This window comes from Haliaeetus leucocephalus, unplaced genomic scaffold, assembly GCF_000737465.1.
Source record: "Haliaeetus leucocephalus isolate CR32 unplaced genomic scaffold, Haliaeetus_leucocephalus-4.0 Scaffold0, whole genome shotgun sequence".
In the NCBI taxonomy this organism is placed as follows: Eukaryota; Metazoa; Chordata; class Aves; order Accipitriformes; family Accipitridae; genus Haliaeetus; species Haliaeetus leucocephalus.
This window is the reverse complement of record NW_010972436.1, coordinates 11,526,806-11,550,826: the sequence shown is the minus strand read 5'-3', so window position 1 is coordinate 11,550,826 and position 24,021 is coordinate 11,526,806. Positions and strand designations below refer to the sequence as shown.

General features: G+C 39.9%; 1 protein-coding gene across 1 annotated transcript in view; it reads right to left on the bottom strand.

Annotated features, from left to right (window-relative positions):
• The window catches only part of GPR158 (G protein-coupled receptor 158), a 205,327-nt gene that overhangs the window by 1,586 nt on the left and 179,720 nt on the right, over window positions 1-24,021 (bottom strand). Inside the window, exons 7-10 of the mRNA XM_010582222.1 lie at window positions 17,883-18,121; window positions 7,111-7,249; window positions 2,740-2,845; window positions 643-789 (exon numbers count right to left, since the gene is read on the bottom strand). Coding sequence (XP_010580524.1) covers window positions 643-789; window positions 2,740-2,845; window positions 7,111-7,249; window positions 17,883-18,121 — 631 coding nt within the window. The remainder of the gene's footprint in view (window positions 1-642; window positions 790-2,739; window positions 2,846-7,110; window positions 7,250-17,882; window positions 18,122-24,021) is intronic.

Genomic DNA, 24,021 nt, shown 5'->3' with positions numbered 1-24,021 from the left:
AATATGCCATTTCTCCATCAACTTGGATGCCATTTTTTTCCACTTCAAAAATAAGTTCAACGCTCATGCACAAACATGTTACCTTCCACAGCTGTGCATCATACAGCATGCACAATTCATATACATTCATGCTGTATGTTTCAGATTTCACAATGCTGTGGTGTATGCTTTCCTGCTGAACTCTATAGCTATTCTTTATTCTGGAAACACAAGCCTTTTTATCATGTAAGATAGGAATAAAGTATTTTTTTCTGTTAATCATGTGTTTTTTAAATTTGATGTTATATAGTTATGTGTATGTTACATACAAATGACTAATCACAGTGACAGTAAATCCTGTTTGCTCTTCAAGATAATTTAAAGAGCCTATGTAAACTGATAAACAGCTCTTGCTGTGGACGATTCCTCCTCTTTAGCCTCCAGTATGACTTTTACTACAACTAGTAATGCAGCTTCTCTTCACACTAGTGAATATTTTCCATGAGATTTGACATGACCTGATACCACAATCATTGAGAGACCTAAGCTGGCCTGTTTCAGCTGATATCTGCAAAAAAAGTCAAATGGATGCAATTCAGAGTTTACTTGTAGGAAAAAGTGTTGTTCTTGAAAATAAATGCTATTTAAATGAGTTATATATACCCGAATATCTTCAGGATCCAAACTATGTTCACTCCATGCTGAATTGATACTGCTGTTCAGATAGGATCCAGATCGACCCATATCAAGCTCATCTTCATAAGCTTCTGTAGCTATATCATCTCTTGGGTTATTGCTTGAATGTGAAAACTGCAATAAGTATTCATAAAAAAGATGTTGCCATCAGTGCAAAAGTTTACTTCAACATCACTGTAAGAGTTTACATCAACAGTTTTTATGGCACAATGATCCTTCTATGGATTTCATGTGATTTTCTGAACTCAAAATACTAGCTATAGGCATCATTGGCATAAGTAGTGTCCTATAGAATATCAGTATTGTATGGCAGGAACTCTTATTAATGATGGCTTAACTTGGTAAATCTTAGAGACTTGCATAAGGAAAAAAACCCCACTTATTTTGATGCTTATTTGAACCTCTTTAAATTGCATTTAAATTAAGCTAGTACCGAAATAGACTTTCAGCCAGTATTCCCAATTAGGCTGCTAAAACTGTAAGACTGTATTTTATATTCCATACTGTTGAATAATCCTGCAGAAAGCAATTCTCCCATTTTAGATCCTAACACTGAAAAGGAAGAGATGAGGTAGCAAAAAACAAGAGAAAAAAAAGGAAGGAAACAAACAAAAAATGGAGACAAGTTAATCTCTCTAAGTTTTAGCAAATGCTTAGATCAAGAGTTGGAGAGAGAGGTTGTCAGCTATTTATTTGTCCATATTGATTCACTCATCTGTAGTTACTATTGTCCACACAGTCATCTGGCCTCAGAACTTTCTGAATGGAACTAAACCTTGTGAATCTTCTCTTAATTCCCTGAATTCTTTGTCATGCTGGAAGAAAAGTCTGTGTAGTGTTACACAGTTAATAAGCTAAAAATGGAAATGTTGATCGGTAGTTATGAGTCAGCTTCAGAAAGGTCAACAAATTTTCTAGATTAGTCTAGAAAGACATCTTTGAAGATAGGCGATAAAGTATATGAATATAAAATAGAAAATAGTAAGATTATTGCTAAAGACCAGAAAAGTAATTAAAAATAAAACAAGGTTATTCAGTATTAAGGCTGCATCAGTGTGTCCTCTTGTTATGACTATTTAATGTATGTATATTTGACAGTTACTAGCATATCCTGTTCTGACACATAGGCAAAAGATGGGAATAGCAGCTTCATTAACCTGAAAGTGGTATCAGCTTGAACTGCTTAGTGTCCTTCCTTCGTATGTAGCTTTCACCTTTACTGTTCTCTTGACTTCTTGATTAATATTATTGGTCCTTTCAAAAGCCACTATAAAATCATTTGCTCTGCTGAGGTACTGTCTAAGTAGAGTGCTCCCTTCAAATGCTGTGGACTGCTGCTAGAGACAGGTGGAGCTGCTGGTGGTTCTCCTGCCCCTGGTGAGACTGACATATTGTCGCTTCGCTCCCAGTGCCTGACGGGTGGCGTGCCGCAGTGCTCCGAGCTCTGCCTCTTCTCTTCCCTGCCTCCTGTCGTCCTCCATCTTCTCGTGTCCCACACACACTCATCTTCTTACCCAGCACCGTACCTGGCTCCGTACCATAGGCCATGTCTGTCCCCGTATACAGCATCTGTCTGTCCCAGGCTCTGTCTCGCAAAGGGCTTTTCTTTTTCAGCCTGTAACAACTGCCTGGTTTAAATCCTAACCTCTCTGTCTCATGGCTAGTCCAAGCTCCTCATTCCAGTTTTATTTAGCAGTCCATCTTAATCTTTCTATCCTCTCACCTAAACTCTTTGCCTGATCTCAGCTAACTCTGGCAGCAGCATGGTCAACCAAATACCTAAAATAAGCATCGTTAGGCAGGTTCCTTTCCTTCTTGTATTGATCACATCAACATTTTAAGTACTTTAAACCCCTGGAATTTGGAAAGCTGAAAGAAAGAATCTTTGAAAATGTATAAGGGTTTTTAAAATAAAAAAATATACAGCTTTTTAGGCAACATAGCCAAATTTTATATCTTCCTTTTCTATCAGTTGCTTGCTAATTTTATACAGCATTGCTTCTGTGTGACAACATTTATCTTCCTCGGTCTTGGCAAAAGAGAAGAGACAGGAGATTTGAATACCTTAGGGATCAGAAGTAGCCCAACAGTGACTGTCACAGTCAAGTGTGTGTGTGCAAAGAACAGCATCAGCATCCAGTCAGACTGAAGTCTTGAAGCAAGAATGAATCTGAAAATAGAATTCAGGGTTGCAATTCACTGCCTTTTCTCCAGTGCATTACATTTAACATTTTTAGTATTCCCTAGGATTCTTTTAATTGAAAGGCCAAATGCAACTGGTTTTGTTCTGTACTGCATTCATACAGACTAAAAATTACATCCACGTGCTTTACTTACATACCAGAATTTCAAAACAACTCAGAAAAAAAACCCCAACAAAACAAGCCAAAACAAAATATAAGAAGAAACAACAGACCTTAAAGGATATTGCTTATTCCATCATTCTCACTCTATTTAGCTGGGTTTTTTTGGATGGTTTATATTGTCACAGCTTCTTTGGCCTGAACTGAGTTATGGAAGTTTACATACATTAAGGATCCGAACGGATGATTTTAGGTTAAGTAAGCACATGTACTATGATAAATTGCAGCGCACTTCAAAAATACAGGATGTCCATAGATCACAGCTACAGAGTGTGGCTGATAAGCCATCAAAGAGAGAACTGAACTGAAATGCATTTTAGCAGGGAGCAGAGAAACGGTCTTGATTGCAGGACCGCCCAGCTCGATACTGCAGGGCCCAAGAGCCCTGTGAATGCTAGGAAATAAGTGGCTGAACCTCCCAAATGAAGCAATTCCTTGCTGAGCTTTCTAAAAGAGTGGTAGAACAAGTGCTGCAGTTAAAGCTAGCTGGAGCATGCTTGGCTTATCTGCTTTAGTGAGCTCCCAAAGATAGAGATGGTAAGCAGTGCAATGGATGAATGGATGTGCCACTGGCTTGTAATTTGCAGGTTTACAAAAATCATTCAGATAGAAATGACATTTGCAACTTATCCAAGTCCACAGATGTACATTTTGCAGAAGCTTTTGTTAACAGAAATAGTCTGGCATGAAACACTGGCTTAGATGCCGTAATAATACAGTCATCATTTCTTGTTTAACACTTTGTAAATGAAATGTTTCATGAACACAATAAAATATTATAATTATTTCTTACAGAGACGTTGCTGTTGAGGTGTGAAGGGATATGAGGTGGCTCGGGCATGAGGTTTAGCTAACTGAACACAACATGAGAACTATTGAAAATGACATGAGAAACTGCTGGATGTAACAAATAACAGAGTGAAAAGTGAACAAAATTTACAGACAATGCTGTGAGGGATGGCAAGATTTCACAGGTGGTTAATAGGAAGTCATTTGAAAGATGGACAAACTTCACAGGTAATTGAAGGGAGCATTGGGGGCCTTTGGGGGAGCAGAACTTGCAAGGTCAGTGGTACTGATGTAACCAAATCAGTAACAGCATATAAGGCTGTGATTACCTAGCTAATGATATCAGAAATACCAAATTTGAGTACAGATGTAGCAAAACTGAGACCAATAGGAAAAAAGTAATGTGGGGTTTGTTGTTTATTTGGGATAAGACAAGATAGAGACAGAGAGAGGCTAAGGTAGATGAGAGAAGAATAAGCATGGAAAGAAGGGGGGATAAAAGGGGGCTAGTGACATGTAAGCAAGTTGTTAGTGACTGAGCCCTGCACCTGATCACTGCAATATCTCCTATCTTCTCATTAAATCCTTCTCCTAACGTCTGTGTGATCTCACTTTCTACGTTGTGCATGTGTGTATGTGCAATTCACGAGCAAACTTCAGGCTGGACTAGCCAGCACGTGGGAAACCTGCACCTGGGAAGACCCAAGGTCTCAGCCCATGACTGGCTACAGGGCCCCAAACCCAAAGATGGATACTAGATTGGCTTAAGGACTGTGCTCGTATTGGAAGGACCCGTGAATGTAGTGTGCTGGTGAACCTACACAGGGTGCATGTTTCATCAGTGAGCATCATCAGCTGCAGAGGAGGACCAGGACCAGGCCGTACGTGTTGGACCTGCGCTGGTCCATGTGGCCAGCCATGTGTTGTGTGTGACTGCACGTAGTGGATGGATGTGCTCAGCCACGCTAAGCCTGCAAATGGAAACAGCAGCAGCCACATCCATCAGACAGAGACAGGAGAAAGCTCGCAGGTCCTGATGCCCACCAGATTTGGCTAACCCTTAACAGCTCCAATCCTCAAATTCTGTGAAGGCTTTTTGCTTGTTTTATGCATGAAACCATGACTGATTAAGGTATCCACGCCATACCACTGAAAGCAAAATAGCATTTGTAGTAGCCATTCAGACCTAGCAGAGATGGGGTTTCTATCTGAATGAGATTTTTTCCATACAAATTTTGTTTTTCTCAGTAATACAAGAGAAAGAGCAATGCAGGAATTTAATGCTATGCTGATCTGAAGACAATCAAGAATCCTCTGTTTCTGAAATGGGAATAATACCTTGAAAGGAAAACAAAATGCAAACAGTTCAAGGTTTTATTTAGTGCTCACATCAATCTTATATGAGCTTTGGGAGTTTTCAGACTGGATGGCTGCCTTGTAATACTGGGTGTCCTTCAAGACTCCAGTGCTTTCAACTTCATGACAACTCAGATATGTCATATAAATCTGAGTCTTCCACTTCCACTCTTTCAGTTACATCCAGAACTTGGCAGGGAAGACAGAAGCAAAAAAAAAAGTAAGGAAATGTGAACTTCAAAGAGACTGGATTAAGACTTGTATACACGGAAATGCACATAATCTCAGAAGGGATCATATATTTCCAGTGCATTTTATTCATTCCTATCCATAAACAGTACATGATATTTCTTCAACAAACCAGCATGTATCAGACAGAGGGAAAAGAATCAATACAAAATGTACATTCTTTTTTAAAAAGATGGAAGAACAAAATCAGCAGACCTTAGGCTGAAGGAACAGGATCCTCACTAGGATAAACTGAAAGACCTAACCCTTTTGTGTCTCCTTCATAAGGCATGTATTAAAATGTCACATTTTCCCCTTTCCCCCTCTCTTTACTCCAAGACTACTTTCATCCTGTCCTAGTGTTGAAAGAAACTTGCAGCCCACATAATAGCTCTCCTAATGCACTGAACTGTATCTTCTAACATGCCCCAAAATATGGTTTAGGAACATTAATTAATGGGGGGAAATTTTGACTGAGAGGCTATCATATTGGTTATAATCAATTCGAAAGTATTGTAACTGAATTTTTTGTCTATCAGGAATGAAAAGAAAAATGCTTCCATCAAATACAGATTTTAAACATTTTTGCAGATGTTTGTGTTAGGGAGTAAAGAAGATTTTGAGAGTATGTTGGTGTTGAGATATGGGGTTAGGAGAAGGTGAAGGAAACAAAAAGTTGCAAGCCTGAAAAGTGCTTTATAATACTTTATAACAATGAATATAGAACTTTATAACAATGATAGGGGAAAAGAGCACCTGGAAGGAATAGAGATGAAAGATTTGCTTTGCTGATGTTTACTCAGAAAAAATGATGCCTCATGGAAGCAAACATCAAGAAGGCAGAGAGAAATGTGAGTTTCAAGAGACAGACAAAGGAACAGAGAAGAGTATTTGAAAACTGTCAATGGAGCGATGTAAAAAAAAATAAATCTTAGTAGATACGGTCTGTCAGGAGGTCAAGGAGGGCATAAGAATGTCATAAGAAAGTCATAAGAATCTCTTGCAGCATGAGATGAAATTCATGCTATCTTGCTATTTTGAATTTTCTAGGACCAATTCATTTTTACAGGATACTCTGTAGGAAAGGCATATATAGTAATTTTCATGTAGCTCTGGCAAAGACCTTTATTTATTTTTTACTATTCTAATAATTTACAAGTATGAAAATGTAGAGCTCATTATAAACTTTATAAGAAACACATGCTTTATATTACTGTTACAGAATCATATGCATAAGAATTTTTTATGTCAGCATATAGAACAGTATGCTTCATGCACATACCAGTACAATTATCTTAACATACAGCTGCACCTTGCCAGTCTGTTACACACTGGGAAAAGTCATGTAAACCAACATTCTTACCTGCTGGTTTTTTAGGGATACAAACCAGTGAGCCGTATGCAGATGACTGAAGACAGACAGTAGTTTTGCTATATCTGATTTATCATACATACTGAACTTTGATCGAAGAACGTATCAGCTAGCTATACTGAAAAAAACCCTAATTATACAATTACCAAGTTGTACACATTCTTGAATCCCACAGGAACAGTTTTAAGTTTAGTAATCACTTAATTTGCAGAATTAAATATTTATGAGACCTCCCATTATGAATCCTACCCCAGTCACCCATTTCAAGTTGCACCATATGAAACCTGAAAGATAAATAGTTAATTACTAGATCTACAGATCACTTGCCTAATTGTATGGAATATAGCAGAGATAATGAGCTCATTGTGAACTGCAACAGCCATATAACGTGGCTCATGAAATGCTGATGGGACTGTCCGCACTGCATAGCAGAGATAAACACCCCACAAGAGGAATAAAAATTCAGCTGTGAGAAGAACAAAAAGAAATAATTTGCAATTAGTTTTATGTATGAAAAAGGAAGGAAATTTGAAGTACTATAGTATCTTCTGTATGTGTGAGTATCTATGCAAAGACAGTATACACTCATGCATGTATATATGCACACACATAGCCATTCAAAGTCTTTCAGATATTGTCACTGCACATGATACACTTGGTTTTCATTTTACACACTTCTTTTTTCCAGATGAGGAGCCTTTGCATTCATGGTGTTTGAGTTTTTCAACTGACAAACTTTAAGACAATGTCTAATAATGTCTTGCTTGTTTTTCAAATTGGTACTGTAGAAGTTTGACATCACTTAAAATAACAAGTATTTTTATTTGTAGCTCTGGTTCTTGTTATAGAGGCAGATACCACTGCTACTACTAGACTACAAGTTTTTAAAATATCAGTTTCATTTCAAAGGTTTATAACTCAGATATAACAATGTATTTTGGGTTAAAAAAACTTCCTCTTTTCATGGTAGTTAATTCTGCTGGTGCCCATAATATGATGAGTCATTTCTGAGGGCCTAATGTAATTATAACAAATGATGTGTTTCTCTCAGTTAGGAGAAAAATGAGTAAAGGAAGAAAAGAGGAGTAAAGGGTCAGGATCAGTTTAAACTATCCTGTTAGAGCTTACTCATCTGCACCCAGCAGTACTCTGACTTCAGTTTCCAGTGGACAGTCTGCTGTGACATCATTTTGCTTTTGATACAAATGAAATAATTTCATACCCATCTTGAAAAACCTCTCCTTCCAGAACTGCTCCGCCTGAGCGCTGCCACACAGAGCTGGTGCCTGTGCCTCTTGCCTTGCAGACTGGGTTGACGATGGCTGGAAGTGGTTGAACCTATCCAGCAATGTACAATTCCATGACAGACCCCTGCAATGCTGGCACTGATCCGGACCAGCTTCAGAAATTGAGGGTGATACCGTTGTTGCACACTGCTTTTGCCTTGTGGGATTTTTGCAGTAAAAACAGCAAATGTAGTATAATAGAAAATGAGTTCTTTGTCATGCTTATTTTTTGCCAATACATGTTCCTATACTGTAATTAGAACTGGTGATCAGTGACATCACCCTATGGTAGTGATCAGCAAATCATTACTGGTCTGGTTTGGATAAGGACACAAATGCTTGTGAACCCTGCCATTAGCAACAGATTGAAATAACACTTGCATGTTTCTTACTTTTATCAAAAATAGATGGCCTCACTTTAAAACCATCTTTTTATGTAGGAACTTATCCTACCTAAACCCATCAGTTTTACCAGTTACGTTAAAACAAACATCTAAAAAGGCATAGTCCACACACGCTGCTATTTTTGTGTTCTTCCTCACCAAAATCCCAACAATAATAAACATTTTAAGTTCAATAGTTGACTTGGGACCTTACTGAGTGTCAATATGAAAAAAGTATGGTATGAATCTTCTGAGACTACGTGTCCCACCCTGGTTTTGAGCTCTACAAAAGCACATATGCAAGTGTCTTTCCCACATCCCCCATACACTCACCACTTGGGCAAACTGGCTGCTACTTCCATTTCATTCCTAGATAATTAGCTATGCTACCAGTGAAGTCTATTACTCTGGTTTCTTAAAAACACCTACCCAGGAATCACCTGCCAAGCCATCTTGCTTCTGAAGTCTTCTCTGAGCAAGTGAAATACAAATTTTACTTCAATGAAGTAAGATTAAAGGCTCCTTTACAAATGTTAGCAGTTTCGTTTTTTCTCTTTAAGTTCTCTTGACTCGCATATGCAGAATCATGGCACTGAAATGTATTGCTCTTCAAAGCACTGACATTTATTGCTTTAATTGTTCCATATTGATTTAGAAGAAATTGGAAAGGAGAAAATGGTTAGAATTAGGTTGCTAAAGCCAAATCACTAGATCTTACTGTCCTATGTTCTGTGGAAACTCTTCTTATTAAGTTCAGCAGGTATTCCCCACAACATGCCAGAGAGCCTATTTCCTCTCATTTTGCCTTTCATCCAAAGTCCCCCTGCAGTGAAAAACCCAACATTAGCAACAGAGCCTGAATAGATGTGCTAACTGTGAAATAACAGGCATACTCCACAAAACTACTAATGGCCCATTCTTCCTTCTCCTCCTCAACTGAAAAGAGCCCCAAGTCTCTTACTGATTGAAAAGATCAGTTACAAGTGCTAACAGAGGCTGAAAGTTTGAAAAAGTTTGGCTTTGAAAGAGTTGAAAATACATGTATAAAACTGTATGTGCTGAAGGTATTCCTACTTAAACTAAAGATTGTGGGCCAAATTTTGCTTATTTTTACAAGAAAAATAATCTGTTCTAAGTTTGAAGATTTACATGAATTAGTGTTTTTTTTTGTATATAGACTCGTATACAGGTATCTCAGAGAGCAAATGAAAGTGAAAAAGCCGCAGCTCCATAGTAAAAACCGGTTTCAATGAGCTGGGGTAAATAGGAGTGAAGGTAGCATTTGATCTCCAGGATCTGATTAATTCTGAAAATTCTACAGTTTCCAGTTTCACAATCATATTTACAAGGAGTTCCTAAGACAACATGAAGAGACTTCAAAGTATTAATATACTGGAGCATAATAGTAGTTTGCATCATTTAATGCATAATTCTTTTATAAAAGCTTTACATTTAGAGCAGAGTCCACAGATGATAATTAGTGTGACATCTGGTATGCAACACAAATAGGGAATAGCTTTTAAAACACAAGGTAAAATAACAGAGTTCCTATATTGCTAAGCCCAATGTTGCAATAATTTCATTAGCAATAGCAAACAAAACAGACTGATAGAAAACCAATTTATTATCGAAACCACTAATTACACAGCTTAAATGTATCATGTAGAAGCTATGCTTCAGGGGGAAAATCAAGTTCATATAATTAGCAACGGACTATTAGTGCAATTTGTAACAAAAATCTGAAGGTGTTATAACATTTTGCTGTATTGCTTTTCTATATGGCCTTTTTGGTTTCTCAATATAAAATAAGGTGACATATTAATGTATTTATTACACCAGTAAAAAACACAGATATAACTAATTTAAATAGACAGACAGACAGACAGATAGATAGATAATGGAGCACATCTGGCTACCATGCTGCAAGGTTCTTATGTACCACTCATCTCCGAGGCCTTATTAGTTCTGTCTATGGCACACTAGTGACTGTTTTGTGCCAAATATCTTTAATGATTAAAATCTGTGAGATGTGATATGAAATTTCTATATGGCTTGCTGAATAATTTTCCACTAAAATCCTGGTGTAGAAGAGTGACTTCCTGACCACTAAAGGAATATCTTTGTATATTGCAAACCTGCCAAGACCAAACTCAAAGCTCAAAACACATGACCTTGTTCCTTTAGGTATGATTTATCATAAGGTTTATAAATTAGCCCATTTTACATATTAAGCACAAGAACAAGAAATGACTTCTTTTCCCCTTCTGAGCAATGATGGAAATTCCTAGGAGAGAGGGCTGTCAACAGCTATCTGGACAGAAAATGTGAAGTCAAAAAAATAAAGCATAAAAGAGCTCTGAATAAACTTGCAGTAGCTACTCTATAACAATCCAAACCAGGCATTAAGATTTCCGGTGCAAATCTCTGATAGATAAGAGGGTAAGAAAAGGCATAATTGCTTTAAAGGCATAAATGGATGTAGATATGAATGGAAGATAAGAGACGAAAATGTAATGTGACCTCAATATGTCATGTGCACAAATTAATTAATCTTTAAATATCTCTCTTCCTAGTCACTACCTATTTCTTATCCACATAACCTTTTATCTGGTCTTTGCGCTATCTAATCAACCTACTTAGTTATATTCTTTGCTGCAGCCGAACTTGCTGTCTTTTGCATATATAATCTTCAGTTAACTATATCATTTCTGAAGAGACCAGACTCATTTAATGCATGTGACAGAGCAATTCCAGAGATAAATCAAGGTTGGCTACTGAAGTAAGCTCTGTAATTTGTTGCAAATGACATTTAGATGTCTAGTGAATGAGAGAAAAGACTGCAGGAGAAAAAAAGTGGTCTTGTGCACGTGCACAACTGAACTCTAACTTTGTCTGTACCTCAAGCTCCTGTGCATGTGAAAGAAGTCCCCACTCAAGCCAAACTTTGCAGAGATGATCACAGAGAGCATTTCTCTTGCTATTTGGGTGCCAACTTTGGCACTTTTGCTGCAATTTGCGGCAGAACTAAGCGCAGAGGGCTGTTTTTGTAGCCAGTGAGACCATACATAACATGTTATATATAGATTTGACTAAGCCCTGTAACTGAGCCAAAGGCATTGCAAAATGGGTACCCAGATTTAATGGACCATATAACCCTAATCTTATTGTGCCTCAGCTCTGGCTGTGTAAAATGGGGATAATGCCACCCTGTCACTGCAAGATGACAGTGGAAATAAATTTACCCATACTTGAGAAGAGCTTAAATCCTAAACTGTGAGTTTCTTTTCTGCCATGGTTGGGAAAGGAAAGTGAGTTATTTCAGGCTGTCCCGGTTGCTTCTCAGCCCTCCTATCCTGCCAGGAATGCCTTTCTCTTGTGTTTTTTTCAGGCCAGCCTACCCATTCCTGTGCTCGCTTGCACTCTGCTGTCCAAAAGCTACCTGCAAAAAGAAGACACCCCTGCAGGATTAAAGCCCATTTTCATGACTGCTTAAAAAGCACCATCGTAGGCCAAGCACAGGCCACTGCTCTCCAGAAACGGTGGGTGACATGCTCTGCATCCTTTCCTTACACTAACAAGGGAAAGCCCATTACAGCTGCGACTTGACTAAGTTCATTTGGTATTCTGAACTTTGCACTATTGGCAAAACAGTACCGTTCCAACAGTTACACCATTTTTTCGTCAGGTTTTGGACACAAATTACTGATTACAGCTCTACTTGCATCCATAACACAGCTACAGCAACACATCCACTCCTCCATCACACTTCATTTCATCAGACTGATATCTACATTTTAAATCCCCTTTACTGAATCGAAGTGAGCTACAGATCTGGAAGCATGGCTCTTCCATCCATTCATTCACTCAGAGTGCCAGCTGGAGCTGAGCATGCACCATTTTAAAATAGGAAAAAAATTGTGTCCTCGATTGCTCCTGTGTTGCCAGCCAGCGCAGTCTCTTTCTGCTTCACTGCGTCCAATCTCCTACCTGGAGAGCTGCACCATGTCATAGAAGTTTTTTTCTTCAACTGACAGGATTTTCATATATTTCAATGATCTGTGATTACATGTATAAGTCTTTAGTGTTGAATTATTCCTAGAAAATTATAAATTACCAGAGGTTTATCTGTCTCTCTCACCATATCTCAGCATCGTTTTAATTAGCTAGGCACAGCAAGACAGAGACCTATGTATGAAGAAAGAATTAATGGTGTCAAATCCTGACTTTTTTTTTACCGGAACATCCACGGCCTGTAGCTGCAAGGCTGAGAAAGAAGAGCAGGGGTCCATGGGCTGGTGGGGGCACAGCACACTCCATCCCCCACATAGCCACAAGACTGCCTTGCAGGTCCACTCAAAGTAATGCAAGGGACATGCTGACCCATGGTCTGTGGGCCCCATGGCTTGAGGGTGACCTAGAGATGACTTTTGCTGGCAATGGAGACATATCCACTGACTTGAGCAAGAGCAACATGCCTAGGAGTCTCACTGCGTGAAAGATATGCTCATGCTCAGGTCTACAATCTCTAGGAACATCCCTCATTTCTCCACTTCTCTTAGCCCTTATACTCATGTATTTTATTCCTTCCTCTATACAGATGTGCTGTCCTGCCTCATTCCTTCCATAGCCTACTGTTGTTATTAAAGTCAGCTGGCCACTCTTCTGTCTCCCTGTGTTCCATTATCCTCTTCGCTTGTGTGTGGATGAAAGAGGGAGAACAGGATAGAAAGATCTACCAACAGCAGCTGAACACAAACTGAGTGTGGGACCTCTTCTCTCATGTCTTAAAGAGGATGCAAGCAAATGCCAATGGTATCCAAAGTACTTGGAGGGCTGGAAGGACAAGAAGTGGATTCCAAAAAGGGTGGTGCAAAGACAAGAGGAAGTCAGAGCATCTTCCAGCCTCTCCCAAAGCCATCTCCTCCGGTGGGTGGCTTGCAGAAGCATCTGAATATGGCATTTACCAATACAGAAACATGTGGCTAAGGCAACCCAAAAGTGGTTTCCTTAGCAGAAATACTTTGTAGAAACGGTGCCTAAATAAAGGCTACAGGATTTCACCTGTGATGTAACAGATACCAAGAAAAAGCAACGTTACTGGAGGGTGTAATGCAACCCAAACTGTTCAACCCGAGGGTTCAAGCACCACTCATCATCTTTGTTGCTCTTCCCCATACCTTTTCCAGATTTATCATATCCTAGAGATGAGGGACATAAACCGCACAGTGATGGTGATGAGGATTGTGGGAGAGGTGTACATGGTGGCGGGAGTAGTGGGTTACAAGCAGGAAAGGGACAGAGCTGAAGGCTCCTTTGTAAAACAGGATTCTTTTCCTATTTCTGCTGCAAACAGTTTCTACAGCCCTGGTCTTATCACCTAGAGTAAGCTTTTCACAGGTGATCACTATTTTTACATGACACGTTTTCTGAGTATCTAATGTGAGAACTGAAGCCAGATCCTCATCAGTGCTGAATTCTAACAAGTGCCTTCTGGTTGTGTTTTCCCCACAGAGGAGGCTATAAACAGTACTCTGAAAAACCAGTCCCTAGATGTCTCAAGACAGACACTCAAAATGGATAGCTGCTGTTGACAATTTTGGCTTTAATCTTTGTACATTGATGCTAAGGAGAACATGGCTTAAAAACACCCATTTGGAAATGAACAGTTCTTTATTCACTGCATGCTCTGAACAACACACCCGGAATATGGCATATGGCCACATCAAATGGGGATAACAAAAAGAAATAGTAATCACTCATTCACTGAATGCAGCAGAGGGTCTGTAGAAAATTTAATAAAGGGCCTCGTAAGGCTGTATTACAATGCCCTAGCTCAAAACTGTACAGGCAGTCTTAATGCCTAATCTGTCAGAGCCTGTCCTGGCAACTCCTGCCCTCTTTAGATGCAAAGATTATATATGTTAAATATCAGCAAATGAACAGTGGGAGGGAGTTCTTTTGGGAACAGCCTGAAATACTCACTTTGTTGCTTTTCCTGGCTGAGGGCATGCAGTAATCATGATGCAGCCTTGTGTTTTAAATCCTCTTGAAGCCCAAGACCTAAAGCATGACCCACCGATTAGTGGGCTATGGCAGCAGCTCAGGCCAGCTGCATGGGAGCAGCACAGCTCCTGCTGCCAGGAATCAAACAGGTGCTGGGGAAAAATACCTCCCTGGGCTTAGTTAATACCTGTCATTTGCTTCTGGCTTAAATAAAACATTGAAAACCATAAATGGAATGCATGGGGGCATTTTTAAAAACTACTGCTCAGATCCTATCCATGCTGGGTGAAACCCTGGCCCTGCTGAAATCAGGAACATTCATCTGCCAAGATTTCACCTCTGCTTTTTATTTGTGTTTGTACATGCATGTTTATCTTTCTGCCTGCCTTTCTCTCCTGCCTGGGGCTTTGTTCATTAAACTTACTATTGCTTTTTTTTCTCTAGTTTCTGGGAAGTTCTTTAAAATCCTGTGCTGCTATCCGTTTCACTTATAGGATTTTTCCCTTAGGATAAAGAATAATAGTTTGATTTGTGACACTGCGAGCCCTTAGGTACCAAAAGTTTATCGCTTGTTTTTTTTTCTAACTTGGAATCTGGCTGTGACAGGTAGAGGTATAGAGTATATTCAGGCCATAGGAAAAAGGCTTTGTGGGTGAGCATTTTCAAGCCCTCAGGTATTTCTGTAAAATCTCAGATTGTCAACCACGATGCCATGGCTTGTCAGTGAGACAGATGCCCCAACCTTGAAAGTGATGCAGAAATGAACACAAAGGAAATAAAAGAATCTAGGCAAGTAACAAATAAGCTACCCACAAGTATCCAACCTCAAGGAAAATGCATACTAACTTACATTATGTTATGTAGACAAAGTAAGATTTACTGAATGCTAGTTTTTCTCATCAGCGTATCACAGAGTACAGAGGCAATACTAGAAATGGTGACAACCTTTGTGTCTAGGTCCCTACATCTCTCACAGAGCATCCTCTTAAACTTAATGGAAATGTAAATATAAAACATTCACTGCAATAAAAGTCTCCGGAGATAGAGCCTAAGGAGCATGATTAGTATGGAAAATGCTTCATAAATCCTAACTCCAATAATCTCTGGTAGCATAAAGGATTCATCTCATTACGACTTTCTAACAGAGCCTTGTTAATTCTCACTTCACTAATCTGCAACCTTGAAAGTTCCCTCTCTGCATTTCAGTAAAGCATTGACAGCTGAGTGAAACAGGAAGGTATTCTAGCAAGGGCTACAGGTGACAGAATATATTCCAAAACACTCACTAGTTTTATATAAAATACTGTGCCTGACTACATTAAATAACAAGCTTTTCATAAATTATCATCTGTCATTTTTATTTTAGCATTTTAAATCAAATATCATAATCAATCAATTAATTTATCACATAGAATCTTTTGAAAGGCTGCTCTCAGTCAGTTATAGGAATAAAGGGTGTTCTGCATTATGGGTATTTCTCCTGACATACCCCTTGAGATGAAATATCTAATTTTGGACTAGTTTCTACTCGCTGTAAGCTTTTCAGACTGCTATTACCAATAAAAATCTTGAAGTGCATATACAGACACATACACACACCTATATATATAAAAATATATATATATATATAGACACACACATGTTAGTACAGACTTGTAGGCATACATCTCCTGGTACCACTAACGTGGCTGCATAGTTTACTGAAGACTTGCACAAATATAACTCTGTTTATAAGGTAGTTTGGGTAAGAAGGCAAAATGACAGAACATAAGAAATTCTGCCCAATTTTGTTCAGGCTCAAGAGCTAGCTTTGCCTCTACTGCCCTTGAGCGTATTTTGAAAAACATTAAAAACCCCTCTAAATGTAAATATACCTTAAAAATGATCCTTGTTTTTTCCAACACTAGGCAGACAGCATTTTCTTACCAAGAAGGGACTATTGATCATAATTAGGTATTAAGAGCTGAGTTGTTAATCACTACACTACTACAGCTATAAAATCCAGAGAATAAAAACATTTTTTTACCATTATGCAACAACCACCACTAACAAAGTTTTATTAAAACTTCACTGTATTACTGGCTGTGAAATGCAGTAAAATTTTGATGCAAAATGCGTTAATGCAGATGACATCATCAAGTGTTCCACATGTATAATTCTCTTTTTTTATCGATTTTACATCATCTCTCGTGATAGTACTATTCCATTACTGCAAAGTATAATTAATTTTATCAGTACACCCCTCCAAAAGGGCACAAATCGAGATGCATTTGAAAATGTACTCTTTATACTCCTCTCTGCATAGCTCACCAGTGAGCATATTGACACATGGGGTACCAGTGTGCCTGACTACCTCCAAGATCTTACACAAAGGAGAGAAGGGCAGAGCACAGAGCTGTGTGAGCTGTGTAATGCACAGAGGTGCACAGAGCACCTTAGAGCCATTGAAAGTCCTTGGTGAAGCTGGCAGCAGTGTTTTGCCCTTTAAAACTGCTGTGCATTACCATGAGCTGGCTTTCTGTACACCACTCTCAGAGAAAACACTTCTCATACCCCCAGGCTGCTTCTATGCATCTCGTCTGCACTCTCAGGTGGACCAGCCACCATTACCTCTCCCTAAACCTCAGCAGCAGGGCTGTGTCAGTGGGATGTCCATGGGGGAAGCAGGGAAAGGGCAGAGAGGTAAGAACTTACTTCAGATTTCAAAACACTGATGTATTTGAGATAGTAGGTGGCAGACCTGGGCTGTACTAGAAACAACAGCTCTAGGTGCAGAAGCACCGAAGCTGTCTGGCCATTAGGAGGAAGCACATTATACTATATAACTGAACCCTGGCATGGGGAATCTACTGTTTGTTATTTTTTGTCATTTTTTTCCTTGATATGAGTTCTGCAGGGTGTTATTTTTCAGCTCCTGCCTATCCCAAGCACTGAGAGCACATCTAACAAATACATTAAGCTGCGACGTGTGATGTGCATTTCCCTTTACTTTGATACTAATTTCTTTAAGGTTATGAACAAGTGGTCTTGCAAGTTCTTTCCCTCCTCACACATGAGAGCTCTGCTCAGTTCTGTGGTGCAGAAGCAAAAAGCCTCCACTAATCTAGCCACATTTTCTCACTTTAGTAGTGTAGAAGAGTTAGATACCTTCTGCCTTCAAAGATGAAATTTCTTCAGCACCCATTGCTTTGTTACTACAATCCAAGTTATAAACCTTTGAAAGTGATAAAAGTCTCAGTATATTTTAATTATGTTTTACTTCTCAGCCCATTTAAAAACCATATATGCTGATATTTTATTTCCCCAGAAGCTTTTCACATGATATTAGGCAGTCTGACAAAACTTTAAGATATTCTAAAAGAAGAAAAATGAAAAGGCAACCAACCTTTACTTTAGAAATTAAAGATAAGCTAGAAAATGAACATACCAACAGCCATCATGTAATCCCAGCGGTCTATGAGGCACATATTGAAGATCAGGTGGTCAGATGTTTGCCCTTGGCCAATGAGTGGAATGTTTCTCTCCAAATTTTGGGTTATTGCAGAAGTCCAGCCAACGAGGAACCAAAAGACTATCAGGAGAATAACAGCCAGCATCCTCATCACTCGCCCACCTGTCATGTATGGAATACGCTGAGCAGTTCGGGACAGGAATACCTTCAAAACCCTGAGAAATTCAGACAGTGCAGAATTAAGAAAAGCACTAGCAGTGTCACAGGAATTAGAGTTTCATTTTATTTCACTATCAGATTATTAAAACAAATTATCAACATTCTTTCCCCTGACAATATGTACAAGGGTGAAATTTGAAACATTATTACTTTCATATTCATCGTATTTAAATGGAACTGATTGCTGCCCAGAGAGTGCTACACAACAATAGTAGAAAATATTAGCTATGCTTATGTTAGAGACATGCATTCACATGCTGTGTTGTCAAGCTGTTTTGTACCTTCCAGCTCCCAGTGGAAGACTTCTGTCTTTGGAAAAGGGAAGGTAATTTCCACAAAATAGCAACCACGTGTGTGAGATTTCATTTCATTTTGACGCTGTCTGTCTGCTCACCCCAATGGTGCTATTTCCAGAGAAAAAATTAGCACTTCTTGGATATTTTTCCCATTGAGTTTGATGCTTCCGAGACAATAACCTACTCCTCACAGAAATAACTGTGGAAGGCAATTTGCTAATTAAGTGGTTTCTGAGTTGTTCAGAGGCAGCAACATGTTTTCTGAGATGGGACAGAAGCATCATAAGAAAAGCCATATCATATGTCAGGCACATATACCAAGGAACAGCCACTGAACATGTAACACTCACTTTAAAAATACTTGCACTTACTATTAGGATAGGTTTACTCCTGCCAAGAACCGTTCAAGGAAATATCACCTGCATTTTCTACCCATCATCACCTGCTAAAGCAGAAAAAGGTCCTGCTGGGAGCATTAGGGCAACCAAAATTTGAGGAAATTGCCTCGGGAAGAGAGAGTAGTAGCACAGAATATCCCATTGCAGTGCTCTGCCTTGACCCTGCCAAGCTACCAAGGCTGGGCAGTGAGGAAAGGCTATCAGAGAAGTCTTCCTGTACCCAAACCTTCAGTAGTGGATGGGCTGAAGTTTAAATGCTGTTTTAGAGATTGGGGTGAGGAGCCTTTCAAAGTGAAGAGGTGAGCTGTTTCAGTGATTTTGTCCTCAAAACCACAGTGGTTCCTGATTCCTAAGCATGAGCATGTCCAGTGAATACTCTTGATATCCAAGAAGGGAAAAATTATCACTGAGGTTTAGGGAACTTGAACTTTTTTAGAAAGTTGGGTTTTTAAATGCCCTTGTCATCTCTCAAGTCTTTTCAGCGTACCAAGCACCAAGCCACCTTCCAAGTTGTTCCACAGCCAGGCCCGCCTTTTCAGCAAAAAAACCCCACACTCCAGATTAATATTTATGCTTATATTTGTCTAAGAGAAGGCAGAAGCAACTGGCGTTGCCTCTCAAACAAATAATAGAGCAGTGTCTTTTAAGGCAGAAGCACAAAAGCTTTTCCACATCCAGAAAAATGAATCATCGTTTGACTACAAACACAGCCTTCACAGTGTGCATTAGGTGAAGTCAGAGATCTGAGTATGTTCAACATTATTCAGCTGTTTCCCTCCCAACAGTTACTCCGCAGGGAGTCACAGTTCTTGATCTTTCCATGTTTGATAGATGTTCTGCTCTCCCTTTACAGATGCTAAGTGTTTTATGTTGGTAGCAGCTTCCCAAAGACTTCAGGCAGGATAGACAGAAAAGTCTACAGAGGCAAGGCAAGCGACTTCCCTCCGCATTGCTCAGCCACAGCACTATTGTTCCAGGGCAGCACTGGTAAATCCTCATTTTTAGAACACTAAAAATCAGTAAGTGAAGGCTTTCCTCCTCCCTGTTGTGAGTGCCCATCAATACTTAGCTTCTTTGAAGGGAAGGAAAAGGTATTCTTTTTGTAGCGAACTGGAAAACACTGTCTTTTCACAGCTATAGTTTGCCATTTGAGAAAAATCTCATCATACATGTTTATGAAGGTTTAAGAATTAGAGAAATCATACAAACCAGTTGAGAACTACTAGAAACTTTCCTTTGCATTTCGGCTCTCCAAAGTAAATTTTTTCTCATTCTACTGAAAGCCAACATGTGAGCCTTTTCTGGGCGTAACAAGGCAGGACCCTTTACATTTTTGCCATTACTAGCTCATTAACTGCTGACTGTGAGACAGCTTTCTAAGGGAGAGGGGTGGGCTGCTGTTACATTATTGATCTAAGCACAGCGAAACAAGTAACAGTTTGCACTACAGCAGTCAAAACCCCTCCAATATGGATCAAACCACATTTCTTTTTTTCTTCTCTTTTTCACAAAAATAAGCATCCACCACCACCACCATTTCTACCCTGGACATGTAGGCCTACATGTAACCCAACCTTTACACTTTCTTTTTTCAAAAATTCTTTTTCTGAGAAGCTGTAAGGAAAGCTGGGTTAGATCTGTAGTGTTGAAAATTTCCTTTCCAGAGGCTGTGGCATAGAAGTACTCAACCAGAACATGAGCTCCAGAGTTGCAATTCCCTCATCTTCCTGATGCAATGTGAATCTAGACCTGCATTGCTCACCACATCAACACTGGCTGATGGGCTCTGTCTCCTCTCATCTTCTATGTATTACTGAACATGTATCAAAGCAGAGACAAGTGCCCAGGAGCTTCCCCTCCCAAGAGCATGCCTACTCACCAGGCTGGAGGGTCATTCTCCTTCCCTGTACCTCTGACTCATATACTATCAAAGTTCACCATAAAAAAGTTGAATTGCTGCAATACGAGACCAAATTGCCTCAGCAAACACATACTGTCTGATGACTGGTACCCTCCATCGGAAAATTGGGAGTTCTTGATTCAGATCCCTGCCCTGACTTCTGGGTAGACAATGCTCAGTCCTCCTTTTCCGCACTGTTCTCTATCTATGTATTGGGTTGAACTAGCTATTGAGCAAATGGGAGAGATTTCTCACAGGGAGGTAAGAAGTGGAGCTGGTGGGCTGCATCTATACTAGGAAATTAAATATGCCCAGGGTTGTCCAACCTGCACAGAACAGCCAGCATCCACACTATTACCCTCCAACACAGGGTGGCTGCATGCAAACTGCCCACTGCAAGGGCCTGTGCCAACTCCTGAACCACGCTGGGAACAGCTTGGGAGCATTCAGGTTAGCACAGGACAAGGGCAGGGCAGGGACTGCTAAAACAATTCAGCAGGACAGAGGATGGAGTTCCAGTGCCCAGGAATGTTCTCTGGTGCTACTTCATTTACGAATATGGATGTAGCCCTGGATTCAAATCCCTGAGCAAATTAATGTTTAATTATGAGTATCAAGTAAGGCAATGTCAACTGTAAAGCCTCCTCATCCTGTCCTATCTACCCCCAAAATGCCTGGTAGCGCTAGGCAGTGCCCTGGTAGAAGCTTAGGGCACTGTTTGAGATGCACAGCTTCTGCTCTAAGGCAGAAGAAGAAACTTAACCATCTTCCTCAGCATCTTCTAGCTCTTCTCCCAGCTAAAACCATTCAGCATGTGCAATCCACTTTTATGTGCTGCTGTTGAATAATGAAACCCTCATTTTCAGTGACATGTCATCAGGCAGATCAGACAGAACACTGCAATGTGCTCTACCTGCTTTGCTGGAAGACACAGCTGCCTTCAAGCAAAGCTTTGACCTGCAGACTGCTACAGCCAGCATGAAAGCTGATATGCAATAGCCATCCTTCTTACAGAGTGAACAGAAGGCACAGTTCAGGCTGAATGAACTGCCTGGAGACCACTGCAGGTAACTCCCAACTCTGCTGGCTGCACTGTCAGGTCTGGGGAGAATTAAGCTCTATGGTCTGAGGGTTTTTTGGGGGGGCCTGGCTCCATATAAATGGACAAGGAGAGGGCTTGGTTGCAAATACTGAGAGCTGAGGGCCAAGGGAAGCCCTGTAGCCAGGAAGAGAAGTGATGCTGCAAGTGGATCCAAAGCAGAGGGACAGAGCGTGCTGGTTCACGGGACTGGCTGGGATCACCAGCTTGGAAACAGCAAGCGAAGCACGTGTCTGCTGCTGTAGAAGTTACATCCTGAGAAGTAATGTGTAATCTTAGCAAAGAAATAAAACCATACCAAATTTTCATGTCATATCAATAATCTGTCCTGCGAACAGAAAACATGTCCCCCAAACTATCAGCTGACTGCATAAGTAGCAGAAACAACAGGTGAAGGATCTTGCTTTGACAGCAATGAAGTGGCGCAGTTTGTTTATTTTTTATTTCTAGCATCTGTCATTTTGTGGCTCTACTGAGTCATGCTGTCAACTGTTCTGTTCCAGACTGATGATTTTTATTGTGATACGAAAGCTACATCAGAAAGATAATGGGTCAAGCTCTTATGAAGTATATTGCCCTCCTATGGTGCAGGGATTATGTCTTATTTGCTTTTTCCAGAGTAACAGTGAACGTGCCACTAGTTACTTTGAGTTTGTAAACTGATGTGATTCTACTAAAAATGAAAAGGTACTGATGGCACATGTATGGCACCATATCAATACAAAAGAGAGCCTACACTTCACACTTGACACACAGGTGCACACACATACACAAATACTCACTGCAGGTTTTATTTCCACATCAGGGAAGATAACTGAAGAAAGAACATCAACACTTAAGGCCCAAGACCTCACAAATCATATTTAGATGCACTCATACTACCAGTTACTGGCTCTCTGCTGGAAAGGATAAAACCCAACTGAGAGACAGAAATGAACAGCTTTCTAAACCACACCCCAGCTGAAAGTCTCCAAATTAGTCATGGTCAACTTTACAAGTGACTTCTTAAGACCTCAGCATAGAACAGAACTAAGCCCAGCACTGAAGAAGATACTCACCGAAATCAGGATGTTCTTTTGCTTTATTGAGTCTGATCATCTTCGACCTGGGCAAACCAGGGCTGAGAGCCGTGCCATGTCAACAGCATGACAACGGCATGGCAAGACCACCATCATACACATCACGTCCTGTCCAGTGAAAAAGTACAACTAGAGAAAGAAGTTCTGGCAATTATTTGGGTGTATGAATACTCCTGGGAGTCCCCATCCTCTGTGTAGCCAGCAAACTTGGCCACATATCACTGATAGCCATCAAAATATCTCAACTCCTTCGCACCACACTTGCAATAAGTGAAAGTGTAGATACTAGGGTATCTCCCACATTTTCCATTTCAGGAAAGAATTTTGTAATAGACCATTGCCATGAAAGGCAACAAATTCTTAGAAGAATTGACTAACCCTTCCAAATGCACTGGATTTTGTCATTGGTAACAGAGCACAAGCTGGCTGAAGGCTAGTCTGCACAGGAGAGCACTAATGGTATCATAAGCTTGCTAGATAGTTACAAGGTAAACCCTAGGTACCAATGGTACTGGAAACACAGGGAGGGAGATTGTGCTGCAGGATTGTTTCCTCTGTACTGGAAGCGTGCAGGGCTTCAAATCTTCACCTGGGGGTCTGTGGTTAATAAATGGTAATATTCATATCTGAGGATATCCTGACAGTACATTAACAAATTATGATGAGATAATCTTGTGTACTGAGTGATCAGGGAAACAGTGGTGCCCTTTTTCCTTAATAAATTGTATTTACTTTCAAAAATGTGATTTTGAAAGTACAGTTTCCTTGATATCTTCCCTAAGGTCTTAAAGTGATTTTCTATTGTGGAAAACCAATGTAATACAAATTTATCAGATGTATGGTTAGAAAAGCAAGCTGTGAAGAGGAGTTAAAAAATGTGTTTTACCTCAGTGCCTGGTTAAAAACTACCATTTGTAAGCAAAGACACATGGATCATGACTTCATGCTAACCTACACCGTACAGCAGTTTCCTAGATTAGTTTTACTACCACATGTATAAAGGTAATTCTACAGTGCTTAAATCAAAGTTCCCCTTCTGGATCAATGTATAGGAGATAAACTGTGCTGCCATAATTTCCAAGAGTTCGAGCAGACTGAGGAAGGTGGGAGGGAAATCACATGCA